The 15,222-nt window shown below is 32.8% G+C and overlaps 1 protein-coding gene across 1 annotated transcript; it reads right to left on the reverse strand.

Moving 5' to 3' along the window:
- Window positions 1-9,916: 9,916 nt before the first annotated feature.
- LOC140431624 (uncharacterized) lies at window positions 9,917-12,666 on the reverse strand. Its single transcript, XM_072519518.1, has 3 exons — window positions 12,358-12,666; window positions 12,010-12,078; window positions 9,917-11,955 (listed from the first exon to the last, which is right to left on the reverse strand). Exons 1-3 carry the CDS (start codon window positions 12,434-12,436, stop codon window positions 9,917-9,919), a joined length of 2,187 nt encoding a protein of 728 aa, XP_072375619.1. The 5' UTR covers window positions 12,437-12,666.
- Window positions 12,667-15,222: the final 2,556 nt, after the last annotated feature.

Raw genomic sequence — 15,222 nt, forward strand, 5'->3', positions numbered from 1 at the left:
AAGTGACCTATTGTGATCTATACAGCCGTCCAAAATCCTAACATGTACAACCAGTGCTTACTTTTTACCAAAATAGAAGATTAAAAAATCATTTATTTTAAATAATCAATCAGCATATTTTCTGCTGAAGCATGTGCTATATAGAAACGCCTTGAATTGTGCTGTGAAAACCAGTGGAACAAAATTGTCATATGCAGTGATTCACTCTCAGTACTACACTCCTTACAAAACATTAAATTCACAATCAATAGCAATATTAAAAATTTTTCAATCAGATCCATATGGTGTTAAATTTGTCTGGGTTATGGACACTCAGATATTTTGGCAATACTATTGCTGACTCTTAGCTAAAAATCCATTACAGCACCCACATATGGTGATAGAAGAATTCAACACATGTGATCTACTTGCCTATATCAAACAACATATTAAATTTAAATGGGACAGACAGTAGCTGTAAAACAATTTACAAAGATGTTACACTAAGCAGAAACACAGTGTCAACTGTCTTAAGATTAAAAGTAGATCATGGATGTTTTCCGAAACATTTACACAAAATAGGAGTTCTCCAACAGACCGATGTGAGTGTGGAACTAGTATAGCTGATTTAAATCACATATTTTTTCAACTGCCCACTACATCGTAATACAAGCACGTGGCTGCTAAAAGAATTGATAAAAGAGAGTTTAAGTACACCATTAAACGTAAATCTTCTATTAAGTGAAGACAATATAAAATTTTTAAAATCATTATGAAATTTATTGTAAAAAATTACTTAAAGGTATGAGTGACTCTGAGATAGCGCGTACTTAAAGGTATGAGTGTAAAATTGATCGTATGCATGAACATTTCCTTTGTATGTTTACCATATATGTTGCCCACCTACCTAACCGTGGTTTATGTCTTGTTTGTTAAAATAAAGCCGCTCTGATGAATCACTGAGCGTGAAAAGTGTCCTCCTTATACAATCCTGTATGAATAAATACTAATATTGATATGTAATTACGTGGCTAAAGGTTTCAAGCCAAAGCCAATAAGCAAAGAAAAAAAATCATCCTATAAAAATATATGAGCTACCTCTATTGCGTTTACCCATCTTATGCTTGATAAAAAAAATAATTATTATTTTGACTTTATGCTAGCCACAAACAAAAAGTAAATTTCTACGCTTCATCAAATATTTAATCTTCGTTTAAAATGTAATGAGTTCGTAAAAGGAAAGCTTGTAAAACACATTTTGAGCGCTACCATGATAAGCCCGACTGAAAGATTCGACACAACGGCATAGTTCGGGATAATAGAGTCATCTGAGTGTTTATAGAGGACCTGGCAATATTTGTTGATTAGTTTAACCACGTCGAGCCCTATTTGAATATATAACAGTAATAATATTAATAGAAATTCCTCAGAATGGCAATCCTCACGGAAATATATATGCAAAACGGTTAAACCTAAATAGTTTTCTGTACTACAACAAACGGTATTTGCATATTCAAATTAGAAACATTGCATCCAGTTAAGAAGATTTTGTAATTTATCTTTAATATCTAATTAATTTAAGTTAGTCAAGTAAGGATTTCGTTTTGCTGCGATCTCCGCTCTAATTTCTCGAGATATTTTAGAATGTCGAGCAAACAAGTGCAACATTAATTAACTTTTATTATTTGAAGGACCGCTTCGTTGTTTTAACAAAGCATTCTATTCTCTTTGGCTCTCTGTAATTCCCCTTTTATTCCTCTTCTTAGTTTTATTTTGTTGTACACAGCGACATATAAAGGTACGTCAACTGAGACTTTGCAAATTTTGCATCTTTGTGTGATGGTTTTTATGTCTATTCTACTGTTTAGTATATTCGAACAAAGGGATTATGCTTTGTAAAAAATGTATGATGAAAATAAATAAAAATCACAAAAGGCTTTTCATACATAGGTTATAGATGTAGGTGTTTATTTTCTCGTAATAGTTGAAGTGATTAATTTTTGCCTTTAGGCAATATTGTCAGTCAAATTTCTATATAAATATTGGCCTTTAGTACTTTTTTGTTTTATTAAAATATATAGTAATAAAAAATCATTTCAAAACATTTTTGCCTTTTATTCAAACAGTATAAGACACATGAGATTGAGCCAGATGTTCTTCTTCTTTCTTAAGTGTCTTTTCCTCCTAGAACATTGACGAGTAGTTGTATGATAATTAATTTGTCCGGAAAGAACATAAATAGTTCCGTGATGTTGACTCCATACCACTGACTGAGGTTCTTAAGCTTGAACCACTGACTTACGGTATACCATACCGCGTGTACTGCGGTACATAATCTCACTCAGTAAATCTAAAAAGGTTCACTGCGTACGTAATCTAATAGGAACATTCCAGGTGCTAGGAACTTTTTTTAACAAACAGTGATAAGAGTTTGTTGTTGGAATTTGATATAATGTTTTAGATGTTTTAAACATTATATGCCACATTTGGAAGCAAATGTCAAGAGGATGCGGATCCGCGAAGTTAGCACCACACTTTAAATTTTCACACCAAATGCTATCGGCCGCGGATCCTCGTCTTATTTTTGAAATAAAAGGCTACAAAAAAATTATGTTTTATTTGAAAAGTAACAAAACATACACTAAAAATAATATAATAAGAGCAACTTGAACGTTATGTGTAACAAATAGTACAAAAAATACACCAACTAGAGTAATTTTCGGTCTTCATGATATGTTACGAAGCATGCGCCTGGGAAAAGACCAGGTTTGTCAGTTTAAATAAGACATTCATAAATCGTATATTTTCTTTTTTTATTCACTGTACACACCCTGCACTTTTTACGTTTCGTTTCTCCTTTTGTATTTTTGTCAGCTATTTTGCTCAAAATATGCAGTTCAGAAAAGTGATTCAATGTTTTAGGAACATTTTTCTGAGGAGAGCGTAGTAAATTTCTTATAATTTCTAGTCGAAAGTCATAAACAGACAGTTTTGTTCCAGAATATTTGTTATATAAAAAATAAGAGTTTACTAAAATCACTTGTAGTATATGTATACCCAATTTTTTGTACCAGCGAAGGGTTTTTCTTTCGCAAGGACAGTATGATAACATTTGATCTTTGCGATCAACACCACTCATATTTTTATTATATTCGACGATTGGAAGAGGTTTTAGTTTTTTTTTGTTCTCGTTTGTTCTCACATTCTACCATAACATTACTGAACTCAGTGGTAATATACATTACTTTTCAACTTATCGACCCATGCCAACAACAAAGCCGTTTTTATATTTTGCTACTGACTCGCCTTTTTTTAACTGGACTTTAGTCACTTCTACTGGATTTCCTTGTCTTCTTCCCAGAAGAGTTCCTGTACAATATGTTTTGGTCTTCATAAGTGTTTCGGCAAGGTCCATAAACAACGAGTGACCTGCATTCAGATATTTGTGCATCATTTCCATGACTTTTTTGAACTCCAACTTTTTTTGAATGGTCTATTCCGGCGGTAGTATCAAATTTACCAGTATGAACTTTCAAGTTCAGTGGATTGGATCAGTTTTAAGATCACTAATTCGTTGTAGGTTCGGGAATTTTCGTATCCTTGTTGTGTATCTGTTTGCTTCTCATACCCTGCTTCATTATAGTACGGTTCTGACACCAATATCAAACCTTGAATAGACACTATTAACTGCAATAGCGTACTATTAGGTCCCCAAACTTCAGTACCTTTACCCATCCAAGTGCCTAATAGAGAAACGCATACTTTTCCTTCCACATATAAATTAGGATTCAGCCTCTCTGAGCTGTAGCTGAGTGACCTGCATTTAGATATTTGTGCATCATTTCCATGACTTTTTTGAACTCCAACTTTTTTTGAATGGTCTATTCCGGCGGTAGTATCAAATTTACCAGTATGAACTTTCATATTTTGAACTCCGTTAAGTTCAGTAAGTACATACATTTTTATACCAAATTTATGGCACTTATTTTTAATATACATTCTAAAACAGAGACGAACACACCATAAAACTACTGATTCATCAAGGGAGAGATTTTTGTCAGGCTGATATATTATGTCATTTATTTTGTGATTAAAATAATTTAACAATGGACGAATGTTGTACAGCTTGTCCTCTATAACTTTTTCTACCTCTGGATTTTTGGCAAAGTACAGACACCAAAGAATTAACAAAAAACGGTCTCTACTAATATTTTCTGGGAAACACTTTACATTAAAAAGACTATCAGTTTTCCGATAATCTTGCGTTCTGTTGGTTTTCCATGTCCCCATGTGTAAGAGTAGCCCAAAAAATTTATGTAATTCTTCGGTAATAAGTGGTTTTCAATTTGTTACTCTAGATCTTTCTGTAATACCCAATAGAAATAACTGTTCAGCATACAGATTCGTTTATGTCACTATCAGCTCAAAAAAAGTTTCATCCGCCAGAAGACGAAAGTAATCAAAAGGTGTGTTACTTTGTAGTGGCTCTACCAACAAGTTGCAACATCTACTAAACTGAAATTGTTTAATTCCATTATGATCATTTTGCAATTCATGTGTATTTGGATTTCCTGCATTTGGATTTAAATTTTCATTCGGTTCCTTTTCGTTTTGCATGGCTTGCACAATACCCAAAATATCGTCGTCACCTACAAAAATACAAATTTAACACGTTTTTAAACTCACTTGTTTCCAACTTACTCAACTCATCCTTATCCTCATCGTCTGTAGATGAAATATATTCGTCTTCCGATGAAATATATTTATCTTCACTATCTGATTGTGTTAAAATGTATTCAAGTTCTTCTTTTGTTAACTTTTTAGGGTTTTTTACGGATATTTTTTTACGTTTTGGCTGAGAACAAGCTGGCTCTGCGTTCTCCATCATTGCGATAGTCAAACACGTGTCAGAATAAAAGGAAACAACAAAAGTGACCACTGTGACGTAACTTCCGTTACCTGATGCTACTCTTAGATGCTGATGTGGCAAATAAACGCACAACTGTCGTGCTAATAAAATATCATACTATAAATAGAAGTTATGTTTAAAGCGCGGATCCGCGCCGTTAGCACCGAGGAATGAACGGCCTAGACGCGGATCCGCGACTTATGCAGTAAACCTGTTAAAGGTTCAATGGTGTTTTCCAGCATATCGAAATAAATATCGCCACTTCAATTGACTGGTATGAACAAGAGGCCAATTATAGTATAGCCTAATATTCCTGCCCAAACATTCAGTTTTTCAGCATATTGAGTGTGACCTTCTCTGAATCGATGCGGGTTATCATTATTCTAGTACTGACAGTTTTGTTTATTCACATTACCATTCGGCATAAATGTACATTCATCAGTAAAACAAATATTTTTTAACATTTTTGGACTCTGAGATAGCGCGTCAGTCATCAGCTCACAAAACTCAATTCGTCGGTCTGGATCATCATCGCCTAGTTCTTGATGAAAATTTGTGTTTTGTACGGGTGAAACTTTTGTAATTTCAACACCTTTTTAAGCGACGTATGTGAAAGTCCTATCATTGCAGATACTTGACGTGTTGATGCAGTAGGCTTTAATACAAAATTTCCAAGGATATCAATTTGGGATACTTTATTCAGTAATCTTGGGGCATCCCTTTTTTATTTTGCACCAATCCCGTTTCTCTAAACGTTTCAACTAAATAGCGGACGTACACGTGACTTTCATTTTTGTCCGGATGCCTTTCATGAAATATTTGAGCTATTCGTTAATAACACTGGTTCTGGGAGGCAAATATGAAAATGATCTCCACGCGTTCAAGTATACTGTAAACCATCGTGACAACTACAGCTGAATAATAGTACCGATGCCGATCGTACAAGTGATGAAAACTAACGACACTTAAATATCTCAAATAAACCAAAAATTATTGAATCTGACAGAACAAAAAACAGATGTTTTCAAATTGTTTTGCAAAAACAGCAAATTAAGTTTTTATTTAACAAAAAAAATTCCGACGGGCACTTATTTTTACAAATAATAGTCCGGGAGATAGCATTTCACATAAAAAAGTCATAGTAAGCTGTCTAATATTAATACCCTGTATTAGTAATAAACAATAATTATACAGGGTCTTCAACAGAATCAACAAAAACCTCATTAAATTTTCCATTTAAGCCAAATTTTCACAATTATTGCTTCACCCTGTATAATTATTATTTATACCATTGCAAAGCATTTTTTATAGTCTTTATAATGATGTATTACAAGTAGGGGTTTGTAATTTAAACTTTTTGGTTGTATGGGGTTAATGGGTGTGAGTTCTCTTTCATGTTATTTTATTTTCCTTTTACTATCCTAGAAACCGTTTTAAGCATTTTTCGATTTCAGCATTTGTTCGTGAGATATAGTTTATTGTAAGTTTTAAAAATTTACACACTGTATATGTTTTATGATAAATATACCCTTGAAATATATCTTTAACTAATAAACAGTGTGGTTCATATATTCGTTCTACGGATTTTGGGGGAATGTGTACCCCTCCAATTATAAAATTTTCTCTACCAAATGAACATAAAAGAAACAGTTGTTCGATAGATTTGAACAAAGGTTTCAGCACAGTTCGCTTAATGTAGTCTTTAACAACAATTAAAATACCTTCTCCTCTTGACTTATAACAGTATTACGATCACATCTAAAAGTTCTATATGAAGGTATTTTAATTTCACAATCTAAAATATCTTCCTGTAACCAACTTTTAACAAATATAAGTATGTCATAATCAGTACATAAATATATATATATTTAGGGATTCTACAGTATTCACTGCCTTCCCTCGCTCAACCGTTTCCATCCCTCTCTGTTGTTCCATTCTCCATCGTTTAGTCCTCTCTTACTCATGGCGTCGTCTACTTCGTTCCTCCAGGATTTTCGGGGTCGTCCTCTTTTCCTCCTTCCTATGGGGCTCCATTCGGTTATTCTTTTTATCCATCTGCTGTCGCTAGCTCTTCTTACATGTCCATACCACTCTAGTCTTTTTTGTTCTATATATGTTAGTATGTCTGTTTCTATTGATGTTCTTTGATTTATTTCGTCATTACTTCTCCTATCCATTCTTGTTACTCTGCAGCATCTTCGCAGGCATTCCATCTCTGTTGCTATTATCTTACTGCTGTTTTTCTTGTTTATGATCCAATTTTCGGCCCCATATGTCATAATACTTCGCACTAATGTTTTATAAATCTGCGTTTTTGTCTTCATATTTAGGTGTCTATCCCACCATACTGAGTTAAGTTGTCGGATTGCTGTTCTTGTTTGTCCTAATCTTTGTGTAATTTCTTCCTCTGTTGTTGCCTTTTTCGTGATTATGAACCCCAGGTATTTGAATTTATCCTTTCCTTTGATTGTTACGTTGTCATCAATCTGTAGATCTTCTATGTCTTCTTCACTTGTAGATAGGTACTCTGTTTTCGCGAGGTTAATATCTAGGCCAGCCTTGGTATATTCTTCTTGTAGTTCGTCTTGGTCTTGTGCAATCACTACTTGATCGTCTGCAAAACTTAACGTATATAGGTATTCGTTCCGTACCGGTACTCCCATGCCTTCGCATTTTCTTTTCCATGTAGTCAAGGCTTTCTCTAAGTATATTTTGAATAGGGTTGGAGATGTGGAACAACCCTGCAGGAGCCCTTTTGTTGTGGTGAAGTCTCCTATGATTCTTGTTCCCATTTTAATGGACACTTTATTTTCTTTATACAGAGCTTTTGTAGCTTCTATGAGTTCCGTCTGTATTTCTAATTTGTACATTGCCTCCCATAGTTCTGACTTTGGTACAGAGTCATACGCCTTTCTCAGATCCACAGTCATCAGTACATAAAACAAAACTAATAAGATCTTGAATTTTTGTCCTCCGACGTTCTGGCAATAAACTTGTTATGGGGATGAAATTAGTTTTTTTCTTCCCTCTTTAATGATGGAATATTTGGTACACCATTTCTGTATTTTATGGCAATTTTTTTTCGTCTTTATTTTATCTCTCTTTTAATTCCTTTCAAGCTTTACTAAACATATTCCTTTGTATATTTGTTTGATCACTATTTATTTTGATTGTTGAGTTCTGTAGTCTTTTTATTTCTTGAAATATTCTTAACAACACTATCATTGGATAACAATAACTCTAAGAGGCCGAGACTTACTACCTGTGTTCTTCCCTACTTGAATAACTTTCACTACATCATCCATTGCTTCATCCTTTCTTATTTGCTTCATAATTTCCTCGACTTTAATTATCTCTTGTTTTATCCTATCTTTAATATTAGATCCTATCTTTAATATATCATTATTTAAAGAATTAAATTCGGGAACATTGAACAACATAACATTGTTAGATTTTACAATTCTTTCGTTTAATTCTATAAACATTTCTTCAAAAGGCAAACTTGACACATTGGAGTTGCATTTCAGTTCATCAATAGTCTTCTTTTGATCACAAATCTGATTATCCTTTTCGTGTAAGGATTTTTCATTGGCATATTTAAGTTTCTTTACTTCAATCTTTTATATCTCCAACCATAGACTTCAAAATTGGCACTAACAGTAAAACTTGCCCACAATCATCACAGAAATATTTTAGTTACCTAGTATCTGCAGCTAATTGAAGATATCTTACTTTAGTGGCTGTTACCTTTGCGCAATTTAAAAATATTAACCAAAAAATATTAAGTTAATTGTTCTGTGTTCTTTGAAATGTTTGCTGTTAGCCTTCTGACATAAAAATGAAGCGAATATGCCCTCCGAGGAACTTATGCCTGCTGCAGAACAATTCTTACTAGATTTACATAAACGACGAGAATATCCTAAAAGTTGTATTTTTATTTCCTCTGTAGTACTTTATTACTAACAACTATAAAATTTACACGCCACTGGGAATACGATGCTGAATTTGTAACTTCTGCAGCCTTGTACGAGCCGAAATAAGTTATTTGTAACTTTCAGAATCATCGCTAATTTACGTCCAGATATGTGTCATGGGCCATGACAGCTTGCATTCGCTGCATTCGCATTTATCTTCTTGGCCTGAATGTTTCACTTTTTAATGAATGTCGATCGATAATGCTATTTACAAGATTACAGAGTACTACATATCAACACTAACGTATTATACGAGACGAGTAATTAAAGAAATGAAATTGTAGATTTTTTGGGTTTATTAAAATAAAATAATATAACCAATGGTTAAAAAAATTAATAAAATATTGTAATGTAATATATATATAACAATATTTGATAAAAAAATTACATACCTACATTCCAAGACATTTTATGTACATCTAATTCAAAAACATATTATATCAATTTCTATAATACAAGCTATATTTCAAGGTTGAAGAGCATGATAGTTTAGAGACAATATAAGTATCTCCCTTTCGGTTTCTATCCTAATGTATCCATTTTGATAAAATTTTTGGAATAGACTCTACTTACCTCTTTACATAAAGTCTACCCTATGCCGATATATCGTGGGCATACTGCAAAAACTGACCAAGTCAAATATGATGCTTTCGAGATAATTGATGTTGAATATTTTGTAATTTTATTTGAGTTTATTTCTAAATCAATTTAAAAGGATATGTATTTTTTCTTTCCAGGTATTAAATGGTTGAAGTTAGTGATTCTAAGTATCTCTAAAGATTGTATTAATCTTTTTGTTTTTCGCAAAAAAAATTGACTTGGTCACTTTTTGATGTAGAAATTTTCTCATATTGACATCATGGCCACAAAATGATAATTATTGATCAATAATAAAACACAAAGAAAATACCTATGTCTAATTTTATTTATTTACAGTGTAAGGCTGAAGTTTCAAATAAAAACATTTACTTTATTTTTTAAATTGGAAAATGATAACAAAAATGTAAAAGTTTCTATACTAGAATTAATCTGACTCCGAATCGGACAAGTAGAACTAATCCAAATCCGAATCGGACAATACTGATGGCTCTGGAGCAACATCTTTTTTTCCACTCTCTGATGGTATTGACTGATACCAAGCATGGAATTCAGAGGGAATTGTTCCTGTCATACATAATTTTAGAAGATCCTGCTTTTTAAGTTTAGAAATAGGAATTTCTTTAGAGTATAATAGTTGAATTTCTTTTATAGGATTTATAACTCGTTTAGTACGTCCAACTACATTGAACATAAGAAATTCTGGATCACTATAGTTGTACTTAAATAGTATATATTGCGGTTTATCTGCTTCATATCGCATACATTTAATTTTTAGCCAATTAACACGATTACCGTTTTCATCAATGGTTCTATTTTTAAGAGTATTAGCAGCTAGGGTCTTTATGTCAAGAAAATCATTATACCTTAATTCCTGTACGTTATATGGATCACTTCTTTTGTTTCGGCCTCTTTTGGAGCGTGCCAGTCTAAAAATGTTTAACCAATCATGCATAGTGTATACTGGAACATTCTTTTTAGCATTTTCTATGGCGCTGTGCATGGAATCTACTTCCATATAAGAATGCCCAGATTCCAAAAAATTATGCTGTACAATATTTAAATTGCTGTTTTGTACGATAAATAGAAATAATGCTGCAATAAACTGATTTCTGTTTTGACCGCTACAGGTATCAGAGAACAAACTTATTTCGATAATATTTTGTGGCAAAGATTTTATAAACTTAAGCAGGCATGTACCTATTTCTGAACTGCCCCTTTGACCATTAATTTCAGTCCATGCGTAGCAGTGGGCTTTTTGACTAGCTGCTTCGTAAATTGTGAGATTGTACGCGCACAGCTTTCTACTGTAATACATTGGTGAGACATCTGAAGAAGGTATTTGCAGAACGCTTTGTAAATCAAACGTGACACTTAAAAAACTATTATCAGTCATTGCGCGCTCTTTGTCTGATTGTTTTGCTAAATTTGCTTCGTCTCGTCTTTTAATGTGATTCTGATATTTTTCTTTTGCAGCTTTTGTCTTCAAGTAGTTCGTGCATGTTAGGCACTGATCCTTTTTAGGATTAAAAAAGGACAAATTAAAGTTGGTACCAAAAATGCGACGGTAAGTTATTTGAGATGCGTATTCCTTTCCCGTTTTCTTGCAATCTTCCACATATAGTTCGTACATTTTTGCGATAGATAAATTAGAATCTAAATATTCTCGTTTAGTTGATGATCTACAATAGTGAGATGCCATGGTTGGAAAACTTTGTACATGCGCTTTGATTGACGCTATAATATCAGGTTTGGTTTTATTAGCCGGTTTCTTTTTGCCACGTTTGTCGTTAGCTGCAAATATTCCTATATCATTTGCTCCAGAAAATGCCTTATCCACTGGCCCGTGGCTTATACACAAAGTGCGTAGAAAGAAATTCTTGCAAACTCGAATTTTTTTACCCTGGTTTAGGAAATGATAGTACCTACTTGCAGTTTTGAGAGCACCTGTTCCAGAACGAACTCTTCTACAAGTAGGTTCTTTGCTCGCAACACAACAGAGAATATAATCTTTTTGACGATTATAGTCTAATCTCCAAAATTCCGAGCATAACTGGTTTCTGAAATCATCATTAAAACTAAGAGAGCATTTGAATTTACAAGAGTTGCAATTAATCAATTTTGGTTTTTTTGCTGCAATGACTGTTCCTTTTGATTTGTAAGGCAAACTTGACATTCTATTTTTCTTTTTAATATTTCTTTTCCATCGGGAAGGGTTAGCTCTTCTCCAACGACATTCTTGTTTTGATAAGGGTACATCACTATCAGTTGATTCAACATTTGATAAACCATCATCATCACTCGGAATATAGTTATCACTACTGCCGGTAGAAAAATCTGAACCACTATCAACGACTATTTTCTCAAACGTAGGTGACACAGGTATATTACTCACCTCAATAGAGCTATTATGTTCTTCACAATGTTTGGTATTCTCTTTTTCATTATCAGACGTGGTAGTTGAACATCCTTGCATTAGAGTAGTATTGAATGAACCTAATTAAAATATTAGTTTAGGATAAAAAGATCAGTTTTAAAATGTATATTTACCTTCCGTAGTGCTGGTTCCAGCTGACAAAATAGGAATGTGTTGTGATGTTGATTTAGAAGACCATAGTTCTGAAACCGTTACTTATTATTAGTCACCCTAATTTGATCTCATTATTATGTTTTATATTTTAAAACAGCAAAATGATCAACAACAAAAATCTACATAGAATATTAACTTTGTATCAGCGGCATTTACTGTTGATGGTTAGGAAGTGAGGCGATAAATATTATTTTTTAAGGAAAACGTTTATCTGCTAAGAGCTAAGTAATAGATACTTTTATAATTTGTTATCCTCATCATAACCTCAAAATTATTTTCAATAAATATTACGAAATTACAACACTCACCTGCGTTATTTTCATGTGAAGTACTAGCTTCGCCTTCATCTAAACACATTTGTACTAAAAACTTTCCCCTGGACGTCATAATGAAAGATAAACTTAATATTTCCTTTTCCAACACGTGATAATTCAACTGATAAACATACAACGTGTAGGTAAAACTAAAACATCAAAAAGTGACCAAGTCGTAATAGCCAATTGTCGCAGTTCAATGTTGATATGAAATGTGAATCACATTTCATGCAAAAGTGACCAAGTCAACATGATCATTTCTTCCAGTCTATTGATACGCATACCGAGACATAGACATTTGGATGTTATGTGTAAATATAAAGGCATCGTGCCTTTATATTTTGACTTGGGCACTTTTCCAGGTATTCGGTTACGTCTTTCGAGTGACTTGGATTGATAAACGAAAAATCGATAAAAATTGACTTGGTCAGTTTTTGCAGTATACCCACGATATGCTTAATATTTTTTAGGGGTGAAAACTACCCCTTATTGCCAAAATTTTAATAAAACTAGGTGTAACGTACTTTTTAGGTTTTAATATCGTTTGATGCAGTTAAATAAAGGTCTTCGGATACTTATAATAAGTACTGTTGGTGAGTTGCTTAATTCAACCCTTATAAACTACCCAGTTTGATAATAAAATGTGTAAAAAAGTGATTTGTTAATCATTTGATAATCAATTTGTTAATCTAATTTAAATTAATTTTATATCGGTATTTTGGGTCAATGGAATTTTTTGTTTTTTTATTTTTCAATCCTTAAAACAACCCATCCCTATCTTTACTGGTCTATGTTGGCTATATGGAAAATCTGGGAGTACTGTATGTGAATCTGCCAGTGGTTGATTGTTTTCATTTGTAAAAACAAAACATAGGTCTGGGTTGTATTCTCGCCTCCAGGCTGCAGATCGAAAAGTTAACCGATCTTTAGCGTCAAAGAAATAAATTAGTGTCAGCCTCTTGTCTCCAGTTTAGCAGAGCCTCGCTGTTTATATCACTGTGCCTATACTTTCAGAGTTCATGATGACTGTTAAAGTCTTCAACATAAACTGAGGGGTGCGTGTGGGCGTAAATAACATGCGGGGGCCACAGGACTGCTGAGGTTTTATTAATATTGGTGACAGTAATTTCGCCAATTTGTGTAGTAACCGTATGAATGTTATTTTTGTCTGACGTAGAACATATGTGTGCATTTTCTATTTTATTTCAAAATTTTTAGTAAAAGGTATAAATAAAATACCCAAACGGGCTATATCACAAATACAAAACGTTTTCGGAATGTAAATTTCATCATCAGTGTATTTTATTATGCAAAAGATGGGGTATCCTGGAGAAAACATGCGCCTCCAAAAAATTTTCGGACAAGAAGTTCTAATTTAATTTCAGACTTACCAGGTTCAAAAGGAAATGCTCGTCAAGCAGTTGATCCTTTAGAGTATTAGGAATATTTTATTGATGATAATATTGTCAACACCATTGTACAGTATTGTTCTGAAGCTATTTTCTTATGGCATTTTAAATTAATTAATATTTAAATGGGAATAAGCCACAATTAAAGGTTAAAATACATTTATTGACGTTTCAATTTCCACTTCGGAAATCGTTCTCAAAATACAAACATTAGTAAATTAAACAAATTTTGTTTTTGTTACTTAGTGAAAAATTCTTCTAATAATTTAATTTTATCTGACTCATCTATATTGACAATTCAGACATACATTATACATTTTAAAGTAGACGACTTTAAAATGATATTGCCAATATTGTTGAGTTGCGTTCCTGGGACGACTTTACTTATAAGATAGTTCATTCGATTACATGAAATCAACTTTAACGTGAGAATATCCGTCAGAAAAAATCATAATATGTAATTCGTCTTTAAAAAGACAAATACATGCCATGATGACAGTAAAATTTTCCCGTTAGTGATTCCATAGTAATTTTTGAGGGAAAAACCAGGAAAAAACCTCATAAAACTATCCCGACTCTGAGATAGCGCGTTTGATCTTGCATTTAGTTTACCTTCAATAAATACCAAATTCCGATTTTATATGTTTGTTATTTAAAAAATATAAATGATATCTTCTCTATATGTTACTGACTTACCAATACTGGTATTTTCCTTTTAATAACTTCCTCTTTCAATATGGGTAACCATATAGAGAAGATAGGGGAAATGTGCCTATGATGGACCCTTAAGGAAAAAGCTCCATAATAATTTTAATTATTTATTTAGCAGGCTTTAAAATATGACCACATAACGTCTTGTTATTTGTATAATATGCAAATGTTTCAAATTTTGATAAAAATTAAGATGACAAAAGTTATTCATAGTTTACTAAAATCCTGTTAAGGGTCCATCATGGGCATATATGCGCTCATGATGGACCCTTTGATACGCCATGATGGACCCGTTGCATTTTGTGTAAAATAAGTAAATACCAAATTATTTTATTAAACCAAAAGATATTCTAAACGATAAATAATATTACAAATAGGTATTTTTTAAGAAATAAGTTACATGCACAATTCACACACAAATGTTTACGTCCAGGATTTACATCTGCACATTTATTGTGACACCAATTCTTACACACTTGACAACTAATCCTTTTTTTTTGGATTGTGAATGCGAAAATAGTTCGTTACAGTAAATGCAAGCTGCATCGTTCGAGTCGTCTTCTTCAAAAGAAGATTCACAATCGTCTTCAGAACTGTTTGTAGTTGAAACACGAACTTGCCTTTTCACTTTTCTTGCGTCTTGTTTTCTTTTTTTGCTTCTTTTCCTGCAATTTTTTGTTTTATATCATCAATTTCTGGCGTTGAATTTAAATATCCTGTTTTACTCTGAGATAGCGCG

This window comes from Diabrotica undecimpunctata, unplaced genomic scaffold (genome assembly GCF_040954645.1).
Source record: "Diabrotica undecimpunctata isolate CICGRU unplaced genomic scaffold, icDiaUnde3 ctg00001539.1, whole genome shotgun sequence".
NCBI classification, from domain to species: domain Eukaryota; kingdom Metazoa; phylum Arthropoda; class Insecta; order Coleoptera; family Chrysomelidae; genus Diabrotica; species Diabrotica undecimpunctata.

Coding starts and splice junctions, on each gene's coding strand:
- LOC140431624 (XM_072519518.1), bottom strand. CDS start 12,436: ATGACGTCCAGGGGAAAGTTTTTAGTACAAATGTGTTTAGATGAAGGC. Junction 12,079..12,357: donor TTCACATGAAAATAACGCAG/GTGAGTGTTGTA, acceptor TAACGGTTTCAG/AACTATGGTCTTCTAAATCA. Junction 11,956..12,009: donor TGGAACCAGCACTACGGAAG/GTAAATATACAT, acceptor TATTTTAATTAG/GTTCATTCAATACTACTCTA.